The sequence below is a fragment of the Cheilinus undulatus genome, linkage group 23 (genome assembly GCF_018320785.1).
Source record: "Cheilinus undulatus linkage group 23, ASM1832078v1, whole genome shotgun sequence".
In the NCBI taxonomy this organism is placed as follows: Eukaryota; Metazoa; Chordata; class Actinopteri; order Labriformes; family Labridae; genus Cheilinus; species Cheilinus undulatus.
In genome coordinates, this window is record NC_054887.1 from 15,367,401 (window position 1) to 15,390,499 (window position 23,099).

A 23,099-nucleotide genomic window follows, 5' to 3' on the forward strand; every position below is an offset into this window, starting at 1 on the left:
GCTGCTTTGCAGAGCGGCCATCAGTATTAACTAATCTGATTTGTACTCATCTAACCAACTCTAAAACCAAAGCCAAAGCCACTGCTCTGTTGCGCTTGTTTCCTTCAGACTTTGTGGTTTGTGGTAATTTATGCTCTGCTCTGCTGTTTTTTTTTATCATGCAACAGCCCTGTTAACAGTAGAGGGCCTTGTGTTTAGCCAACCAATGATTTTAGTTCAGCTCTGTTGCAGTTGAGTTGGGGCTCTTTGTTCCAGCCCCTGCTGCTCCTCCTCCATGATATGAGCTATAGTCAAAAAAGAGAACAGAGCTCCTGATTGGTTGTGCTGAGAATATTTAATGGTACTGCTGGTCAAGAATCTGACCCTGCGACAAGTTACTATTTATTGTTCTCGAGGGACTGGTTCTCCTTTTTGTTTGCTTTAGACTAGTGGTTCTCAAATGGTGTGCCGTGGCACACTGGTGTGCCTTGAGACAAGTCTAGGTGTGCCTTGAAAATTTGTCTGACTTTACATAAGTACTGCAACTATACAACAACTAAAGAGACTATAACAAATGTCCTTACTGCATGCAAGCGTTACACGTTGCATTGCATCCTATAGCATTACATGCTCACTGTCCATCTTTTAACTATGCAAATGTAAATTTACATGGAAAAATATGACATCTCATGCTTTTACTTAGAAAACCAGAGGTATGGTGCCTCTAACAGCTGTGAGCCACATAGTTTTGTCTCTATGTTAGCACAAGTCAGACCATAAAAATTCATAAATGGGTATGGAGAATATCAATGCAACACACTCCTCTTTGTAAAACAAGCTAACAAGTTTTGGGAGTGAGAAAAGTGGAAGAAAATTAAGAATATCCTCAGGTGGGACACTCCTGGTGTCTTGTCATCCTTTGTGCAACCTCTTCCCTTGTTACTTACGTGTCCATCTTAATAGGAGCAACAGAGAGAAAATTGGAACAGGGTGACTGGGGATAACCCAGGGGAGCTGCAGGGCATCACTTGCAGAGTGTCAGGATGCTACAAAAGGAAACTCTGTAATCTGATGTAGCTGGCACTTGTTCACATTGCACGCAGTTGGGACATGTTGCTACTTGCTACACATGCTAAAGAGGCTATTTTGCAAGGACGTTAATATGGTGTGCCTTGAGACGTCAGCTTGCTTTTTGGTATGCCTTGGGCAAAAAAAGTTTGAAAACCATTGCTTTAGACAATAAAGCAGAAAGCACCATTACCTTCTTACAATGTGAACTGATAGGACAGATCATCAAGAAAACCTCCCTTGTCCTTTAACTTTGATGTCTCAGACATAAACATTCCAGCTCCAAGAAAGAGAGAGGGAGAGGTAAAAATCCTGGAGTATGACTGAGCTGAAGCCCTGGACCCTGACCGAGGGATTTACAAAGTAGAAATGTGTTATGAATTAGGTAAAATATTCCAATATCCTCATTCTATTAAAATGTTTTTCTCTGATAGCTTCCTATTTCACACCTTAAATTTCCACACTGATATATTTATTTTCTGCATTACACATTTAAACCATTTTGTTACTTCAGCTATAACACATTTTTGTTAACTGTCAAGTATGCCATGGCCCACTCTGAAGTCTGAAAGTCTTTTAGTGGCCACAAAATGCTCATATAACCACGGCATAACACTCAAAGAATTTACCTCAAAGGATCCAAGTCATCCTATTTTTAATACTGTTAAACCTTTCCAAAATTTTCCCGTGGTATACATTATTACCACCAGGTGTTTAAAAATCACATTATCAGGAATGCAGAACATTATCATGCATGAATATATTAGTTCATATGGACAAATAAGTGAGCGTAGTTTAAGGCAGTAAATAATAAACAAATACAAATACTAGCTGCAAATATTGGTTCATGATTGCTAAAAATATCAGCCTGTAAATCTTGGCCAATATCAGAATATATATCGACTTTAAATATCAGCCTACATGGGCTGTAAGTATTGGCCACAGTCAGCTTATATAGGCTGCTAATATTGTTCTTCACAGACTGTGTATATATTGACCAGTGCCAGCTGCAAATATTGGCTTGTACAAGCTGAAAATATAAACAAATATCAGCTGTTATCTGTTGTAAATATCAGCCCTTATCAACTGTAAATGTCAGCCTATACGGGCTGTAAATATTAGCCAGTATCAACCTATATCAGCTGTGGATATTGTCCTGAAGATATTGGCCAATATCAGCCTTTAGCTACTGCAGATATCAACTTATGCAGGCTGTAAATATCTGCATATAAAAGCTGTAAATACCGACCCTTAACAGGTGTAAAATTCAGATTATACATGCTGTAAATATTGGCTAATATCAGCCTTTATCAACTGCAAATATCAACCTATGCAGGCTATAAGTATCTGCATGTACGAGCTGTAAATTCCGGCCATTAACAGGTGTAAATTTTGGCTTATACGTGCTGTAAATATTGGCCAATATTGGTGTACATCAGCTGTAGATATCAGCTTACTGGGCCATCAGGTAAACATCAAGTCCGTCTTTTTTCATCTTCTTCTCTTAAACTTTTCATTGTATTTTATGGATTGAAGTTTTCTGTTTGAAATGTATTTGCATGATGGTAACCAGTGAAGTTGTAAATATTGAAATAGCCATTACCAACAAGAAGCCAGTAACGTGTACCCCTACACATTATTCAAGAAGAGGGCTGGACCAAGCAGTTGCTGGCATGCAAGACAATGAAGATGTTTATACCAGGGATCCGGAAGTGATTTACTGTTGCAGTGTTGTTCACACACCTCACTGATAAACTGAGGTTAATCCAGGGCACATTCCCTTCTTCAGTCAGAAGTTATTTGTGAAATAAAGATCAAAAACTATTATCAGAGGTTCCAGTTTGGCTTGGTTGGTGGAGCAGGCTCCCTTATACAGTGACTAGAGTCCTTGATGCACTGATTGCAGGATCCTTGCCCTGACCCAGCATAAGAAAAAAGCCCCTGAATTTTTTTAATTATCAGCCAGTATCTAGGAATGTAAAATGATTTTCAGGGGATTTTAAACAGATAAAGACTGGCTAAACAGATTATTTTTGCTTCTACACAAAAGTTGTGATACCACTCTTCAGGAAGCTGAAAAATAATTACTATATTTACTGCATTACTGTTGCAGCAAGTATGGTTATTGATAATACACTTCAGATCATTTCTCATCACTGTTATCACCCCCAGAAAGGAGAAATAAATTATTTTCAAACATATATTTCAATTTCACATTGTGGCCTGACTATAACCTTGCAAAGTAGATGGATACGTCCATTTCCTTGTTTTTCACTGGCAAATCCATCTTGTTAAGTTCCCGTCTGAACCGCTTGGGCCCGGTTAGAAAGTGACAGGACCAATCAGCGATGAGGGGCAGTACTTTCAGGCGCAGCAGAGTCATGACGTAAGCAAGCAGCAACAAGAGGCCAGTGCAATTATGGCAGAAGAGATTAGCATGAATGCTGCTAAAGCACATAGCGTTGTCAAGTGTTATTAGAACCTGACAACATTTCTTTGTTAAAAGAAGAACAAAGAACAGCAGTGAGTTGTTTTCTTTTCAAAAACCACAAAAGTTGTGTACTAACATGTCTATATAGTCACCATGGTTTGCGTTATTTCTCGGTAGCTGCGCACGCGCACCTCGGTTGCGGCTACGTCATGTGTTCTGTTGCTCTGCTTGGCCCGTAAAGATGTAACAGACAGAACGTTCATCCAATCACACTCCAAGTTTTTTTTTTCAAATCCTCTGCCCTTCCCAGACACTTTGTATTGAAGGTTTTCCAGATGGATGTGTGAAACAAATCCACCTGGCATGTCAGGTTAGACCAGAGCATGTTGGTATCCTGAGTCGTGCTAGTACAAGTAGTGGCATTGTTATCTGTGATGAGTGTGTTATTTTTCCCTGACAGGAAGCTGAGTGAGGAGCGTCCTCATGTGATGCTGAACCAATTCCCCTGTGAGAACATTGTCACTGTGAAGGACTGCCTGTCGGCTGTTGCCCGAAGAGTGAAAGGGGGCCCATCACCTGATTGGCTACCAGAGACTTTTAACCTCCAGACAGAGCTGCCACAGTTCATCAAAAACTTCCAGCTCAGACAACAGAGGTTTGGAAGATGAAATACTGCCTTACGTACTGAATCAGGCTTTAATATTAATAAAACGTGCAACTTTGGTGTAAGACGGTGGCCTTAAAGCTCTTTAAAATGCCGTGTTTCATGAGTTTGAAGGCTCCATTTAAAGATTATTATGATTTGGATTTTTGTGAAGGTATATCTGACATTTGGGGGTTTCTGTTCCTTTCAGAGGAGAGGATAACCACTGGATATGTAAACCCTGGAATTTGGCGCGAGGACTTGACACGCACATCACAAACAACCTGGACTACATAATCAGACAAAGAGAGAGCACACCAAAGGTATAAACAACATGTGCAACAAAATTTCTATTGCTTCCCGGATCAGTGATGATACTGAAGTGAAGCCAAGGTCCTTACTTTTTAAAATTTCAAAAGGTAGTTGGGTTCAATTCTTGAGCATAGCGATGTCAACACAGTTGATTGCACTGATTAAGTCTGTTATTTCACCTTAAACCTTGATGCGAAGGAATAAATCCAAAGTTAAATAGGGAGGGTTTTGGGTAAACTAGAAATACAAGTTATGACCTGGTCTTATTCTATTTAACCCTTCTGTAAAAGCCTATCATAACACTGCCCTGTGTGTGTGTCTTCACACCCTTTCTGAGGCAGCTGCAGGCTTTTTGTTTAGCTATAGAAGCCCAGCTAAGATGAAACCAATAACAAAACTCCTCAGCTTGTTGTGAGATGTGTCATATATTGACGTGTGTGTAGATAATTTAGAATTTACCCAGAGTCCAGACACATGAGCTCTTTAAGAAAACTTCCCAAACCAAAAAGTTGAATGTTATGAAGAATCTATAAAAAATGTGTAAATAACTTTCATGACTAAGGGTGTGCCTGTGTAATCTCTAGGGCAGTCATAGACAGAACACCAACTGAATGCTTGAAAAATTATGTTATTTTATTTACAACATCAAAATGATAAAAAAATAGTTTAAAAAACAAATGGCATGTGAAATGGTTACATAACGATAACACCTAAAAGTCAAGAGTTACTCTGATTATCTGTGAACCTTTTGACCTGAATAAAACCTGTCAGAGGCCTGTGTGATTAACTTTACCTGAAGAAGTAAATGAACAGGATGTACACTTAAAACAGCTTCACAGCAAGCCCTCATTAAAGAATGAGAAACTGATCAATGAAAATAATCCGACCCTCTTTTATTTTACTTAATCTTTTAAGCATTACGTTTGTTTCTGTTTGTTCTAGGTGGTGTGTAAATACCTCAAAGACCCAGTGTTGTTCCACAGAGAGGAGGTGGGCATGGTGAAGTTTGATATCCGCTACATGCTGATGTTGCGGTCCGTGCAGCCACTAAGACTCTATGCCTACAACGTCTTCTGGCTACGCTTTGCTAACAGGTACAGCTAACACACTCAGACATTTAAAGAGTGAATATTACTGAATACTGTAGGTTATTAAACTAGAGCTAACACCTAGTGGTTATACCCCTTCATGAAGTATATGATAACTGGATAGTGACAGTACAGCAGACGGTCAGGAAGAAAGGTTTGAGTAGTTTCTATGTTCTTTTTACTGGTATTTATTTCACAAGCAAGGGGTGAACATTAAGCCCAATGACCTTTCACCTTGTCCCAGATTCACACAGCTCTGACCTCAGTTTATTACCAGTGAGCAGGGCACGTGCTAGCTTCCAGCACTTCTCACATGAATAAAATCACACAAGTATGATGAAGAAAATTAAGTTTAGCCTTGTAAATAAGGATATGCCAATGATTTTGTCTACCTGTGGTCAATGAAGGCAATCCAACTTTATCATACAGAGTGCAATGATAAGTTAAGAACTTAAGAATGAGCCTCAGTGCCCTGTGATATACAAACCTATCCAAAGATTTAAGGCGTTAGGAAGATGCATGCATATATACACATCATTGAAGTAATCAGAGGCATAAAAGTTGCAGAAACAAGGCTTTTCTTAGCAGTAAACAAAAGACTTAATCCCTGGAATAAAACCACAACCTAAGCCTTAACTTCTTTACAAGTTGCTCAAGACAGCGACTCATCTGTCGCTGAGAGTACATCAGAGTACATGAGGGGGCTCCCAGACTGTTTAGTATGGTGGGAATGTCCCTAGTGGCTGCTCGTATCCTTTCCCTGCATGCTTTCCCCTACAGTGGTCATAGTGGGGTTTTTTTGTTTGTTTGTTTTTTTTTTGCTGACTTGCTCAAGTGGGCCTCCCATTTACTCAAAGATGTTTGACAAATCTTAGGCGCCTGTTGAGGCCTTCCTCTAGCCTGATTGGCAGGCCCCTGCCTCTAACAGCAGATAAAAGTGGAGATGTCTCCCTCCTTTGGCTGGGCACCTGTCTGTGTCTTTCCCATACTATACTGCTGCATTGTGTCCTGCATTCTGTGCTGGGTTTAAGCCCACAATGTTTTAATATCAGAGCTTTAAGCACTTAATAGCAAATAATAGCAAATATTATTAAATTTTTAATGATATCAAGTATGGATACACGATATTATCAGCTCGATATCAGTATCGGAAGATATTCGCAAAAAAAAAGCCAAATATCAGTGTCAGCAGATATCAAAATTTATGCAGACATTTACATCCAATATTTTGGCCGTGCATATCAGCATATAGCAACTGTAATATTTGGCCAAATATACTAATAAATTAGTGGAGTTTTAGGCTGAACCAACAGACCTGTGTAAGTTGAGATCTTTTTCTTTATTCATTCTCATTCTTTTAAACTTTAAAGTGTGTTTTAAGAACAAACATTTTTTCTTTTTTCACCCTCAAACCTAAAATTGTGTTCAAAGAACTGAATTTTTAGTTATGTAAAACATATTTAAATATCGGTATCGATATCAGTATCGGCTAAAACGAATCTATAAATATTGGCATATCCGATATCGGAAAAAATTCAATATCATACATCCCTAATATTAAGGTCTTTTTATTAATGTCAAAATTTGGATTCATCCTCATTACAGACTCAATCACATCACCCTGAGACGTGGTGATGCAGTATGTCCTGTATAGTATCAAATTTTTGTACATAACAGAGAGCCTGATGCCGTGTAGAAGCAGAGCAATAAATGACAGTCATCAGCATGTAAATGAAAATTTGTATAGTGAACATTCTGACTGATGTTATTAGTATAATGTGTAATTTAAGGGTGGAAAGTAAGTAATTGCATTTACTCAAAGTACTGTTATTGAATTGTGTTTTTGGGTACTTTTTTAGTTCATTTTTGAAAGCAGTATTTTTACTTTTTCTTCAGTAAGTTTTAACCCGAGTGACTGTTCGTTTTCTTGAGTGAAGTTACCTTTTACTTTTTCCACCTCTGTTGACTACACAGGAGCACATAACGAGAGAATGATTCCACATCACATCCCAAAACAGCTGTTGTTCTCCATCATGCCCTTGGGCAGAGTGTTAAGATGTGTTTTGTATGTGTTTAGTTGTGGTTGGTTGATGCCTGATGTACATTAATCTATGTGATTGATGTTACACATTTGCACCATGAGTGGATTTATCAACTGAGTAAGGAGTTCCCATCTGTGACTTAGGTGTTCCTAAAGGATGCATAGTGCCTATTCTTCATCAGTATTCATTGCCATTTTATGAGCTTTACTCTTTGTTTTGTTATGATCTTTACTTAAATAATTACCAGAGTAACCATACATTTACTTGAGTACAATAGATGTGGACTTTTTCAACCTCTGGTGTAAAAAACAGCGGTCCCAAGACTGAACCCTGAGGCACACCTTTTTTAACTTGAAGACATTTAGAATTAAGAAGACTCCAGCCTGCACACACTGCGTTCTGTTTGATAAACCACTTAGAGACACTTTCTGTGAGGCACTGGAGGGGAAAACACCATTTTCCATCTGCAATTCAGACAAGTGTATTCAGTGCAAAACATACCAAACAAAACTGCATGTTTGCAGTGACATGATGGGTGATGGTCCGGACCCTCCTGCCCCCCCTTCGATTTCCGCCAATGGCTCTTTGGGGAAAAACGTATTGCATATACTGTTACGCCCTGGCCTTCTCACAAGGGATCAAATACAATCCCTAGTGAGGGGGCCAGTTCAAGCCAAAAATGCAAGGACCAAATTTCAAGCCCCAACTTTCCTCCATTAACATTAATTCCAAAACCCTGTTGTTCACCTCCCGCACCTGTCTGAAGGTAGTGATAAGCAACCGGGAAGATTTAATCATGACTTTGACACCCTGTTTCCTAGAAGACATAAACACCAGAAATACTAAAAATAAACAACCGGATATTCTTGGCGGTCACTGTTGTTATGTTCTGTTACTGTTACATAAAGACTGACCACGTCCTCACATAACCTAACAGCAATCATAGGCTCATTATTGATATAGCTTATTATATGTTTACTGCTGGGATGTTAATGCAGTTCTCTTTCATCAATCTGTGTAGCAGAAAAGTTGTAGCGGACATTTTCTCTGTAGATTATTCACAATGTGGAGCTCAGGATTCTCTTCACATGCTGCTCTGCTGTCTGATTGTTTTATGTGGGTTAGAACAGGACATTAGAGCAGGAAATAAGTGAATGAAGCTGATTTTATAGCCAAGCTTTTATACTGAGTCAGTTTTTATAATTTTTGAATAATTTTCTACATGAATTTAAACCCCTTTGAGTTTTATTTCTTGTCGTAAAGTTGCACAAAAATAATGTTCATGGATCTTCCTGGGGTTTTGTTTCCACACTTGCAAACAGCAAACTGTGGATTTATGTGACATTTAACTTTTATCTCAAGGTTGCAGACTGCAGCTGTGTGGAGGAGTGTTTTACGTGGGAGCTGTGCCTCTCTCCCCCACTCTCCTTACTCTCGGTGCAGAAAAAAAGCTAGTTCTGTGTTGAACACCTTTGAAGAGTAAGCATGCTCAAGAGGTTAAGGTGAAGGGCGTCTATCCTCAGATTGAAAAAAATGTCCTTAGTGCTATCCATTCCCATTTGCTCTGCTCTCTCCCTCGCTGCACATGAACTTTCTGATCAGGTCTCTCCTGTAAATGCAGCCTTTCCTCTCAAAAGTCAGCTTCTACCATTGTTTGACTTGTGAAATTTTGATAAAACTTTGTAAAGTTCCCATGCTGGTTATGATCCCCAATTAAAAAATATTGAACTGCATTGCGCAGATCAGCTGTTTTAAAATCAGCTCACGGGCTACTGATGATGACACTAAAGCAGAAGCAGTGAAGGAGAGAAAGAAGCTTTCCGTGAAAGAAAGCTTTCCTGCCAGACGCGGGGTGCAGTCCCTTTTTATAGATTACAGAACAAAGATAAATGCTGTATAATTCAATAAAGAATGATCATTGCATTAAAAAAATCTGCAGTGTACAAACACACAGTCTGCATTCTGCACTACTTCTGCAAACTTAAGATACAGCTAGAAAGTCGGCCCTGTGTCATATAACTTCTTCTGTGAGAGTAAAAATAAATCAAGACAAGTGTACAACTTCTTCCGTGAACCAACCGTTAAACGTTGTTTTTTCTTGTCTGATGTCTCGCACCCTAGAAGTTGTATAATATAATAAATAAGGACTAGTACTAGGTTGTGTAACATAGCTTTTATAGCTTATAGCTTTAATACAAAATATTGTATAATGTTGGTGTAGAGGGCTTCCTGCAGTTTAGGGTTTTTTTTTTTTTTTTTAATTAAATGGTGATAGCCCAAAGAAAGGCTTGAAAAGAACATTTTTTTGTGTCAATGACAGTTTGTAAAGAAAGAAAAAATGTATAATTTCAAATCTTTATCAGGTTAGACCAGGAAAATTCAATACCACTGTGGTTTAATTACTACAAAGGCACAAAACTGTTCAAAAGACTGTCTCTATAGATTAAACCATATGATTTTCTTCTCAAGAACACAAGATTTATGCATTAAACTTTAAAATATACAACATTTCAGTTCATTGTTATTTAAATTTTACAAATATTTGCAGTACAAACTGAGTTTGGGGTGGAATAATTATACATTAATCGTAATGGAGGAAAAAGTTCGGTTAATCAAGATTTTGATTTTTGCCATAATCGCCCAGCCCTAGTCTGACGTTGAGTCGAATGGGGAAATAGATGCCTGGGAACATCCATACTATACTTCGGCATAAATAAATGGATAAACAACTTGTTGCTTTGTTATTCAGGTAAAAAATACAGTCGTCACAGCTTAACTTTACAATGGACCATGATTTTGCTGACGTCCATGTAGAAGAACCTGTGTGAAGATCTCCCTGAGAAGAACCACCTTGGGCAGCCTAGGGAGGTTTGCTATCTGTCTGGTAGAACCCAGGCTGTACAATTACAGGGTGTTGTGGCAGAATGAGTGCGTAAAAAGATGAGACAGGAGTCAAAAGAGTTGATTGCAGCCTGGGCGATATTTATTGAAAACGCAGTCAAGACAGTCATCTGACAAAAGAGTGAAACCCCAATCTTCCCTCGCAGTACACTCTTATACCCATGGTTGTTTTCCTGTATATAATGTGTGTGTTACAGATTATGTGACTCTTGGCATGTGTGGCTCTGTTTGATAAGCATAAGCTGTTTCAAAAAGTCCAGGTTTCTTCCTCTGTAGGAAGGACCTTTCCAAGTCAAGTCCCTTGGAGGTGAGGCCAGAGTCCTCCCTGGTAACTCTTGTGCACATTTGGAAGAGGCTAGCAAGTGTGTGTGGTTACAAATCACACGGCATTGCTCTATTTGACCCTTTTCAGCAGCAGAGATCCTTTTTCTTTCCCATATTGCTTGAAACCTGTGGCCTGCTTAATAATGTGGAACATCCTTCTTTAGTAGTTCTCCTTTAAGGGGGCTCACCTGGCAAACTAATTATCACAGGTGTCTGAGATTGATTCTAGTGATCCAAAGAGCCCTGAGACACAATGCCATCCATGAGTTTAACTGACAGTCGCTGGAGGCCATATAGAGATAGCTATGTGGGGCTTATGTAGGTACATTATAGTATATAAAGAATTGAATATACCTACAGGTGTCACATCAGAGGTGCAACAAATCCACAAAGGAGTACCTCAATTTTCAATTTCGGGACCAGTCTCACTTACTATTTATATCAGTGGCCTCGGATGGAATATATCAAATGCTTCTTTTCATTTTTATGCTGATACCGTTATCCATTGTTGTGCAACATCACCTGCACAAGCTTTTGCCAATCTTCAGCATGCTTATTTAAGAGAACTGTCTGAGAAACTGGTTATGAAATACCATTAAAAAATTAACTTGGTACCTCCCTTTAAATATTTAGGGTTTTATATTGACTACATTGATACAAGCTCCAGGATAAAATACTGAGTATTGAAAAGTTACAAGGGCGATTTAACCCTGTCTGACTTCAATCTGCGGCTCCTTACTTACTTGTTTATGCTGTAGTGTTAGGGCTTGTGGTTTCCTGCACCTAGCAGGCTGCGAGAACCCTGAGCTTCAACATAGCTCTACATCTCTAAGTCCCTCTCATGTGTGTGTGTAACATCGAGCCTGCTGTATTTTAGAAAAGAACAGAGAGAGAAACCATGTCAACCCTTGAGACTCACCTACGGGGGCTTGTGTGGTTGGAGGGAAAAAAACCCTCCTGCAATGAATTTGTGTCCACAATAATCCCACAAGAAAACAGCAAAATGTAAATCCTCAAAAGTGTGTAAGATTACTCTAGAAGTTTTGTTGACAAAATCCAACCAAGAACTGAAATTGGGCTTTAAAAAGGTGCTTGCATCATCAGGAAGCTCTTCACACCTCTGTGAGTCCCGTTTTTTTTTTCTTTTCTAATTTCTTAGAGCGGATAACCTTTACAAAACCTTCCACTGCCATAGAACGAGGGCAAAACAATAAAAACCACAAAAATAAACCCGCCTGTTGCTAGGGCAGATTAGGCCATGTCATACTCTGTTATATCTGCTTAGGATAAATGTTTAACAAGCTTCAATAAAAAGCATTAAGCCATGGTAATGTTCTTTCAGCCTCAGGAAAGTCATTAATAACACCAGCCTCAGAGAGCATTTTTCTTTCTTTTTTTTTTTTTACTCAATTATGAAACAAAGTAATGATTTGGGCTATGGCAGACAAATGCTAGGTGTAAAAAAAACTTTTTAAAGTGCAGTAGATTTTGGCTTTTAGAGAGGAGGAAACACACATCTGTTGACCCACATGTATGAAGAGTATGGTGTATGTTTAGACAGTTAAGGGCCTGGAGGTCATGTTTCTTGTTTTGACCAGTTGATCCTTGCCAGACTGGCATATTTTCCAACAGACCTTGACCAGTGTGGGAAATATTTAATGAAACAATTTCACAACCTCAGACATCAGATTTAAATAACAAAACCAGCAGACAGACTGATAAAGTTGTGTTTTTCTGCAGACAGACCTTGAGCTGTGTGCTAATCTATGCCTTTCACACCATCCAGACATGTCGGCAGAGCCATTCACACCTCCAAATTTACATTTAAATCTTCAGACGACACTACAGTAGCCGTAGATCTCAAAGGAGCAATCCACGGGCTGAACCCAGTTGACACCCCTGTGAGAAGAGAAGAAATAGCAGAAAATGCGTTCAAAACCTAGGCCTCGTTCTACATTTTTTACATGACAATGCACTTTGGGCTTTCAGATACCAAGTGACGTTACTTTGCGTCCATACTCTGCATTAACAATCGGCCTTCATTGATGATCTGATATCAGAACTAACTGTCACTCCTCTTATTCAAAAAAACAGCCCAAACATCATCTTTGTGACTCTCCTATGTGTTTTGATGTCTCTTCATGCTTTGTGCAGGGAAAGCAGAGCTAATAGGCTAGAGGTGCCTCTTTAACAGCTTTTCTCCCTCTTGTTGTCACAAATGTGCTATTAAGGACTCGGTGATGTTTTATTGAGTAAAATTAACTCTTGTTGGCTACCAGCTGTATTGGAAGGGCAACCGGGGCCTAGACTTACCTGCATGCAAAAGTTAAAAAAAACTGCTTTAAAAGATGAAGTTCTATTTTTGCCTTTTGCATGCAGGCCAGTCCAGGCCCCGGGTTGCTATACCGATCCTCAGCCTTTGGAGATGACATCATCTCCACAGGCAGAGAACCGAATATTGGTGGAGCTGGAAAATGTTAGTAAAGCTGGGGAATGTTGGCGAAGCTGACAAAATTTTGGAGATTCTGGGGAAAGTTGGTGAAGATTGGGATATTGTTGGCAAAGCTGGGATATATTGAGGCAGAGGACCAAATATTTGTGGAGCTGGGAAAATTTTGGTGAAGATGAGCAATGTTGGTGAGGCTGACAAAATGTTGGAGAAGCTTGGGAATGTTGGTGAAGATGGGGATAATGTAAGTGAAGCTGGGAAATATTAGTGAAGATGGGGATAATGTTGGTGACGCTGGGGAATGTCGATGAGGATGTGAAATGTTGGTAAAGCTGGGAGATGTTGGTGAAGCTGGGTAATGTTTGTAAAACTGGGGATGTTGGGGGATTTTTCCTTCCATTTTCTCCAACTTTAGGAATAGTGGGTAGAATTGGTGATGAGTGCCTGCTCCTCGCCAGTTCCACCCATTTTTCTTAAAGTTGCCAACAAAGGAAAGTCAAAGTATGGGACAAATTGTTTGATATTGTTATTGGCTTAAAAACTTGAATTTTTGGTATCTACAGATATGGAAATTTCTGACTACATTTACAACCAATATCTTGTCTATAAAAGTCTGCCTTTATCAGCTGTTAATATTGACTGTACTATCAAATAGGTTGGTGGACTTTTGGGGTGGATTTACAGATCTATGGCAACTGAAGTGTTTTTCAGTTTTCATCATCATTCTTTTCACATGAACGTGTACTTTGAGGCCTGAAATTTGTTTATTTGTTCATCCTCAAGTTTTAAATTCTGTCTTTTGGGCTGAATTTTCAGGTCTGAACTACATCTAAACATTGGTTTTACTTAAAAGGTTCTTTATACTCTTTTTTTTTTTTGAGAAGAGAAAAACTCAGGTGAACCTATTTTTTTTGGATGCTGTTGAATCCTGTTGACCAACAGTCACTTGGACTACTGTAAAGGAGTCCTGTCTGGAGTACCCAGCAAAACCCTGGACAGGCTTCAGTACGTCCAAAACTCTGCAGCTAGAGTTCTCACCCGCCCTAGACCCTGGCAAAACACATCACTCTGACCCTCATCCACCTCCACTGGCTCCCTATCAAGTCCCATATCAACCACAAAGTCCTCCTCCTCACGTACAAATCTCTCCATGCTCTGGCTCCCCAGTACCTTTCTGATCTCCTCCATCCATACACACCATCCTGCAACCTTCGATCTTCAGACACCAGCCTACTTTCCATGCCTAAAACCAAACCCCGAACCTATGGAGACAGAGCCCTCAGTGCTGCAGCTCCCACCCTCTGGAACACTCTTCCTGCAGACATCCATAGCGCTCCATCTCTGGACATTTTCAAAAAACGTCTCAAGCACCACCTGTTCACCACAGCCTACAGTCTTCACTAAACCACTCCTTACACTCATCCTACCCCTCACACAGTTTGTCCATGTCTGTGTTCCTGTAAAGCGTCCTTGGGTTTCTTGGAAGGCGCTATATAAATTCAAGATATTATTATTAATATTATAACAGTCCCTCCTCCCACCATGGAATGCCTTATTCTGAATTCACAGATAAGGATTTTGTTTCTGCCGTGCACAGTTCAAGGTCCCGGAGGAGGAAAAGATTGGCATAAGGGATCTGGCTCGAAGGACAAAGTTATGTGGGTGAAAAGAAGAATCACTAAGCTCACAGTGAGGATATTTATTTGAGCTATGCACAGAATCTCAAACAACGCAGCATTGTGGGAGAAGAGCTCCCCAAACAGACAGATGGGTTTAAATTAGTCCTGTTAATATAAACGTGTTAATGCTCGTGATTAATCTGGAAAGCTTAACACATAAAAAAAAAAAAAAAAGAATAAATAACGCAATTTAATCTAAATTTGACCACAACTTCCTCCCATAGTCCATGTTTACGTCCCTGGGGTAAAAAGGTTAAAGGCAGGTCAGACTGATGAGAATAAAATTAATGATCAATATAGGCTTACACCTAGTGTACATGTTTAAATATCAGAATTGAGCATATTAAAATACACATTTAAATATCAGAACTGAGCGTATTTTTGAAGGATCAAATAGGAGATATCCTGAGGGACAGTGAGAAAGGTAAAGGCCAAGTACAACTCAAAGAAAATATAGGCTGCTGTCTTCAGCTCCCACCAAGCATCACCTCATCTGCACAGTATGTGCAGCTGTAGCCTTTTATTAACAGCCTTAACTCACTACCTGACACTAGACCCTCTCTAACAGCCATTAATGTGACTTATCTCCAAAATATTTACATTTGGATTTATGAGGCTGGGTGCAGAAGACAATAGATGCTCTTCTGTACCAGGCCCAGCGAGGCACCCAGTCTCGCTGGCATGTGAACAACATGTACTGTATGTATGCTACATGTACGTTCCAGGAAAACGCAGGTACAGGAGAAAATAGATGCTCTCATGTAGAAGGCACAGGGAAGTACCCACTTCAGCTAGAATGTAAACATCATGTATGTTAGCAGACAGAGAGGCACCCACTCTTGCTGACATATAAACAATATGTCAGCAATATGTTCAGTTGGATGGTGCCTCCACTCAGAGTTTATTGCTTGTGCTCACCTGAGACTTTAATAAACTCTTTTTGCATCAGAAATCTTTGTCTGCTGAGCAGTTCTTTGCCTGATTTTTGGGCTCTAACATTTTTGGACAACTGTTCTACTGAATCCAATCTGGCCTACATGATTTAGTTACAACAAGACACAGCCAGCAGTGATGAGTGAGGAGACAGATCCAGGTCTGCTTCACAGCAAATTTCGATTTAAAAAGCTGCCTAATGGAAGTCTGGATGAAACAAAAGTTGTGTGTACATACTGTGGTGATGAACTGTTTTTACTCCGAAGGACAACAAGTCTGAAGTACCACCTCTGGGCAAAATGCATCTTTTTTCTAATGTTTGCAAAGACGCTAACAACAACACTGGATCAAACTATGATAGCTAATGTTGCTAATGCTAGCAAAGACGCTAGCAAAGACGCTAACAACAACACTGGATCAAACTATGATAGCTAATGTTGCTAATGCCAGCAAAGACGCTAACAACATCACGGGATCAAGCCATAGCATTAAGCAACACCAGCTTAGTCCAGCATACCCAGATTTGTCCCCAAAACGTCAACATCTAAGCTAACTAATGCGATCACTAATGGGTCGCCAGAGACTGCAGACCATCGACGTTGTTGACGACAAGGGGCTTCAAGACATCATCCAGGTCGCCTTGGATGACGCGTACCACAGAACACCTACGAGAACTACTGTCACAAGAATCCGTGAACTGTATGACAGCTAAAAAGGCGACTAAAGTGGAGCAGCTGGCCCGAGCTACATTTATTACACTGACGAGAGACCAGTCAGCAACTTCAGCTGCCTCGGGGTAACAGCACACCTGATCATTCCCTTTACAGCATACAGTATTTAGTACCTGATGTGTGTGTCTTCTGGGCTAGTTTGCGGTTTATAAATGTTATTGCTCAGTAAATTAAAAGCGTTTTCAAAGTGCTGAACATGAAGTTAAAATAATGAAAATAAACACTTGATAAGAAGAATTTTTAAAAATCTAAAAATTACTAAAACTAAAGAAATGCTGTGATTAATCATGATTAATCACAGAATAGTGATGTGATTACCTTGATTAATTTTTTTTTTGGTAGTTACCAGGAAATTCGTGTGTGGTGAACATTTAGATGTGTGTAGCTAGGTACACGTAGACACACACTACATGCACACATGGACTGAGTGCATGGTTAGAGAGATTTGGGATAGGATTGGGCAGAGGGCAGCTGTGTGCTGGTGGTGATGGTAGATCTTTTGGAGGAGCTGGTTTGCAGATGGACTGTGGGGAGGTCTCAGGGAGGGGGGATGGGGTGGGGTGGTGACTTCAGTAAGATGGGTTGAGTGGGGGCAGGGATGGATGATTGTTTAAACCTGGCAAAGAAAGAGTTCAGGGTTATTCAGCCATGTCTAGTCCCTCTCAGTTTAAGTTTTTTAATTCTTGAGACCTGATGAAGTTTTTGGGCCCCTCCAGACTCCACTGAAATTATACTGCTGCAGATGATCCTCCATCTTTTTCCTGTAGCTGCTCTTACCTCCCTGATCTTTATCCTCATCTGTCGTTGTATGGTTGTCATCTCCTCTTATCTCCTGACCTAAAAGCCCTCTTGTCTTTTAGAGGAGTCTTTATGCATGCGAGTACCGAGGCACTTACACAACCAATCCAATCCAGATGAAGATCCTTGCACACAATGTTTACTGATTTCATTTAGCATTAAGTATTTATCTTTACATAAAGAGTGAACTTTGTCTCCTGCATGGACCTGATCTTTTTTCTTCTTCTAGACCTTTCTCTTTGGACCATTTTGATGATTACCAGAAACATTTCACCGTCATGAACTATACAGAGGGTGTGGAGCTCAAACAGGTATGTATGAACACCATGTTGGTACACCATGTGGCATCAGTCTGATCAGGAAAGAAAAGTCTAATCAAAATCTTCATTGGTTGAACCAAGGTGGCTTAATTTGGCTTAATGTAGGGGAAATGGTTGAAAAAAATAGCAAAACTGGGCGAATGTGGCAAAAGGAGGTGAAACAGGTCAGAAGTTACAAATGCAAAAAAAATGGCTCAAAGTGCCTTGAAATTGGTTAAAAGTGGCAAAAAATTGTATAAATTAATAACAAGACAAATGATTGTTTAACATTGCAAAAAAAAACTGCAACAAGTGGCAATAATGGGTTAAATGTTGCTAAAAGTGGGGAATGGTCTAAAAGTTGCAAAAAATGGTTTAAAGTGTCACAAATGCAATGAAAATGGTTGGGAGTGGCATAAAATGATGGAAAACATTGTGAAAAGGTGTTTAAAAGTGGCACAATTAAAAAAATTTTGAAACGAGACCCAGCTTGACACACTTTTCAGCTCAAAAATGAAGTAACTGTTAGTCAGTAAATATGCATCGACATCATTAATAAATCACAACTGGTAAGGGCCCAGACACTGTTTTTTTTCCTCAGTGGCCCAGCCGTGCTAGTGATGAGAATAAAATTAATGATTGATATAGGCTTACACCTAGAGTACATGTATAAACAATAGAATGAGCATATTAACATACACCTGTAAGATATCAGAACTAAGCATATTTGTTGACCACATTTAAAATAGCACCCAAGCATATTTGTGAAGGGTCAAATAGGAGATATCCTGAGGCCCGTAAAAAAGGGTCAAATAGGCCCGTAAGAAAGGTGAAGGCCAAGTACTACTTAGAAAAAATTATAGGCTACTATCTTCAGCTTCCACCAAGCATCACCTCATCTGTACGGCCTGTGCAGCTGTAGCCTTATATTAACAGCCATCAGTGGAAATCAAGTACAAAGCACAGGAAAGTACCCACTTTAGCTAGAATGTAAACATCAGGTACATTGTAAACATCAGGTACATTTGCAAACAGAGAGGCACCCACTCTTGCAACATAGAAGCAATGTGTACTAGGGGTGGGAATCACAGGGTACCTCACGATACGATACGCGATACATGGTCCACGATACCGATATTATCACAATACAGCAATACTAGGATAATTGATATATTGCAAGAAAATTGTATAACGATACATCACAAAATATGTCTAACTAGAGAATACAAAATGGTTGTAAAATGGTCAAGTGCGGGATTTCTCAATTTATTCACTTCAATTTAGTGTGAATTTAGCAGAATTTGACACAGACTGAGCTAAATACTGAATGTGAAGTGCATAAAGTCTATATATATATATATATATATAAACTTATATATAACTTAATACTTAATTTAAGTTAATATGGAATTTAACAATGTAGAATTAAGCTATTTAAAAAATATGTAGTCCTGCATCCTCTCGCATTTTACCCATCTTCGTTCAATCTGAAGATGAGGATTTTACCCATTTGTTGCAAATAATTAAAATGCTGCCGTGATTTTTTTTAAGAAAAAGGGAACAAATTATTACAGAGTGAATGTGCTCAAATCTTTCATATTTCGTGTTATATGAGTTTTTTTTATGTCATCACATAACGACCAAGTGTTTGTGGAGGAAGACTATGGGAGATGAGCTGATCGTCACATCCAGCTTTAAGGACTGATGGACTGTGTTTTGTAGAGGGCATGACGTTACAGGCCAGTTTTTCTTTATTGTATTACCAAAGTCGTCATTCTTAATGACACTTCATGGGACAGGTCCTTACAGATAAAACAACTGTGATTATGGTTGCATGAGTAGAGACCAGCGATAGCTTCAATGGGCTTGTTTGTTGAAGTTAGCCGTTAGTTGTAGCGCTAACGCGATGATGCCTAACTTGTAGATTCGTCGTGTTGTTTGAGTATTTTACTCTGGTGTGGCATATCTTACAAATAACGGTCTAACTCCTGTCTAAGTTTGTGCTGTCTTTCATGTTTTGGAAGCCAAAATAAGTCTACACATCCACTATGAATGCAACAGAAGTCGCTCAGCTACAAGCAACCTGCTCACGCAGACCGGAAGTCTCGCATGATCTTGTTGTCTCAAGAGAGAAGAGACAAGAGTCAACTGCCAGCTGGCGATGCCTGCCGCCAACCAACGGGGGGGGGAGGGGGGTATTACACCACAAACTACCACACCAACAAAATGAATAATTAGCTAACTAAATATCGATACTGCATTTTAAAATATCGATACAGTAGCACGCCAGGAAGTATTGCGATATTTCAGTGTATCGATTTTTTGTCCCACCCCTAATGTGGACTCTCCCAGGGAAACAGCTGAACTGTTAAGGAGAAGACGTGTGCTGGGTGAGCAGAGGAAGAATCAAATATCAGCATTATGTTTTAACATTTATACTGTCATGTTTAAACACAAGCCATGTCTTGACCATTTACTCTTATTGTAACTTACAACAAATGGTACTTTGTGTTGAATGTATCCAATGTATTCATTAATATATACTGTATAACCGTCTGATTGCATTGATGAGTGAGAAGCAACAAGCCAAACATGCAAACAACCATCTGATGAATCTATAATAATTAGAAAATTAAAAGAACAAGAAAAGACCTCTGACAAACAATGACTTGTAAATGAACTGAACTCTACATTAGAAGCTCAGCTGTTCTCCCCTGATCATAATATAACAACTAAAACAGAAAAATGAAAATGCTCTCCAGAACAAATTCCGTAAAAGATTTAATCTGAACTCATTTACATCCATAAAGATCTACAGGTTGATTCAAATTCTACAAAAAAATTATTTAACCCTCCTCGATGTATCACCAATGTCTTCGCTCATCGTGTAGGTCAGCATTTCAAAATAAAAGCACCTGGGGCAGAGACAGGCATTTTGGCTGGTTATTTGATAAGTTTTCCAAAGTACAGGAGGTTATATGGTATTCATCAGGTTGTCTGTGATCTAACTTAGCATGTAGGAGCTGCATTCAGAGCCTTCATTTTCCTTTGTTCAGCAGACTGTGCGTAAATGTGGTGTGCATTTGTTCTGAATGTAATGGAAGTTAAAGTTTCTAGGTCAGCATCCATGTTAAAATGTTTTTTTGAAAACTGAACTCCCACTCTCTCACCCCTGTTTCCAACTCTATCCACTGTCCTCCTCTATCAAATAAAGGCATGAAAAGCCCAAAATAAATCTTTAAAAAAAACCTGGTAACAGACAATAAAAATGAACAGATTACACATGTGTGCACAGCTCTGGTTTCCTTAATTTAAAATCAAAAGTAGTCAAGGTGTCTTTGATGACAAAGGTGATTTAAAATAAGATAAATTGATGGATTATAAATGGTTTTATTATTCTCTCTGTCTTTAGGTACACTATGATGAGTTTATCCCCATGTTTGAGAAGCAGTACCCTCTTTATCCCTGGAAGGAGGTAGAGGTAAGTGTTAAGCTCTTTCTAACTTCTATGAGAACTTTTAAATAAAATCCTTTATGTATTTTTAAGCCTGGACATTATTTTAGAAATGAAATTCCTTCCTGTCATCACTTCTTCCTTCATTCTTTCCTACGTCTCACAGGCAGAGCTGTTTAAAGCTTTCAGAGAGCTCTTCCAGGCAGCCTCATCCCGACCCGCTCCGTATGGGATCTGTCCCTACCCATCATCCCGGGCCATTTATGCTGTAGACCTCATGCTGAAGTGGAGTACGGGACCAAATGGTGAGTCACAGCTGTGGCTTTCATCGGCTATTGAGCCAATAAGATGCACCCTTTTTTCAGCTTTGGTCAGCAGCTACAACATGCCATTCGTTTTACATAAAAATCCAGTTTCACAATATTCTGGTGTATGATTCCAGAGTTGGAAAGCTGCGACACACTCAAGAGCATCAGTTGACACCACACACCTGCCACACCTGAGGGTTCTGTGGAAATATGGTTGACACAAGCCTTGATATGAATCACACCCTTCAGTCACTGTTGGGCTGAGTGTTTAATCCTTTGCCGTTTTCAGACCAGGCTTCAATCCCCAGGAGCAATTGCTCCCCCCTAATGATCCCCTTTTACATTTGTGGCATCAGTCTTTGCCTGATCACATCTGTGATGATGGGTCAGTAGGTAGAGTTGTCCCTCTCTCAGCTGAAATGTCAGGGTTCAATCCCAAATCCTGTAGTGGCAGGGTATCTTCTCATGTGTGTTGTATGTCATCCTTTGCTGCAGGTGACCAGGTCATGCAGCCTCAGATCCTGGAGTTAAACTTCAGCCCAGACTGCGCCCGGGCCTGTCTCTACCACCCATCCTTCTACAACCACATGTTCCAGACACTGTTCCTGGATCAGCCCGAGAATTGCTCTGTCACACAGATCTCATGATCAATGACTCAACAGCTTCTGCTCTTGCGTTTTTGTTTTTTCTTTTACATTCTTATGTTTTTTTTTCTGGACTCTTGTGTCCCTTTTCACTCTATCGGTTTCAACATATTTGCCTCATTGGCTGATTTCCTCATGTTCCACTTTTGTCTTATTCTGGATGAATGACTTAATTTGAGGCTGGTACCCATAGAATTATCTTTGAGTTACTTCAGCGGTTCAAAAAACAGAAAAGGCACTTTGACTTTGTCTCCTACCCTCCTTGCTCCTGTCTTTTCCTACCATTCAGTAGTCTGGTGTATGGATAAAAAGAATTACAGGTACAAAAAGGGCAAATATGATACAGCAACATCTAAAGGGAGATGTTCCCCTTCCAGGAGCAGAGCACATTTGTAAATGTTAATCCTGGACCCTCTCTTTTGATGGGTAAAATCTCCCATTGTTTTGAGAGCTTCATAAAAAGACAGTCAAATTGTCAGCAGTGTAAAAAGAAAGGTTAAGGAACATTACAAACCAAAACACTACTGTTCAAATGAAAATAAATAAAACTTGTTGGATAAACAGCGAAAAGTCTACTTTTCTTTGCTGTTATAGGTTGTTTGCAATCACGTGAACCGAAATGTCCATTGGGGGCCAGGAAGTGGTGGACAAAGCATGGCCCTTTTGGTAGCGTTTCTCCATGCAGAAATCACTACTTGCCCCCCAAGGGGAGCAAAGAACCGATTCAGTGTATGGTGTAGCAGGTTAGAGATTCCTCCTCTTACCTTCTCTATCATTATTGCCCTCTCTGTGGGAATGAGACCCTCATCCTCCAGACAGAGCAGGGAGAGTGCTTGTTTCAGCACCTGCTGCCTAAAGAGGAACTGAGGCATTTGAAAAAGGGAATAGAGACAATTTGGTTCAACAATGCTTGGTTAAAAAAGAGGAAGTTTTTGGTAGCATCTGTTAGGGGTTGTAAGTTTAACATTTAAGCAATGAGGATTGTAGGGACCAAATGAGAATTGGCATATTCATTT

The 23,099-nt window shown here is 39.6% G+C and overlaps 1 protein-coding gene across 1 annotated transcript in view; it reads left to right on the forward strand.

Moving 5' to 3' along the window:
* ttll12 (tubulin tyrosine ligase-like family, member 12) overlaps positions 1 to 22,653 on the forward strand; it is a 51,700-nt gene extending 29,047 nt beyond the window's left edge. Inside the window, exons 8-14 of the mRNA XM_041780530.1 lie at positions 3,939 to 4,133; positions 4,333 to 4,444; positions 5,376 to 5,527; positions 17,608 to 17,689; positions 21,090 to 21,158; positions 21,298 to 21,436; positions 21,935 to 22,653. Of these exons, the coding sequence (XP_041636464.1) occupies positions 3,939 to 4,133; positions 4,333 to 4,444; positions 5,376 to 5,527; positions 17,608 to 17,689; positions 21,090 to 21,158; positions 21,298 to 21,436; positions 21,935 to 22,086 (901 nt within the window). The 3' untranslated portion in view covers positions 22,087 to 22,653. The remainder of the gene's footprint in view (positions 1 to 3,938; positions 4,134 to 4,332; positions 4,445 to 5,375; positions 5,528 to 17,607; positions 17,690 to 21,089; positions 21,159 to 21,297; positions 21,437 to 21,934) is intronic.
* The last annotated feature ends 446 nt before the right edge of the window (positions 22,654 to 23,099 follow it).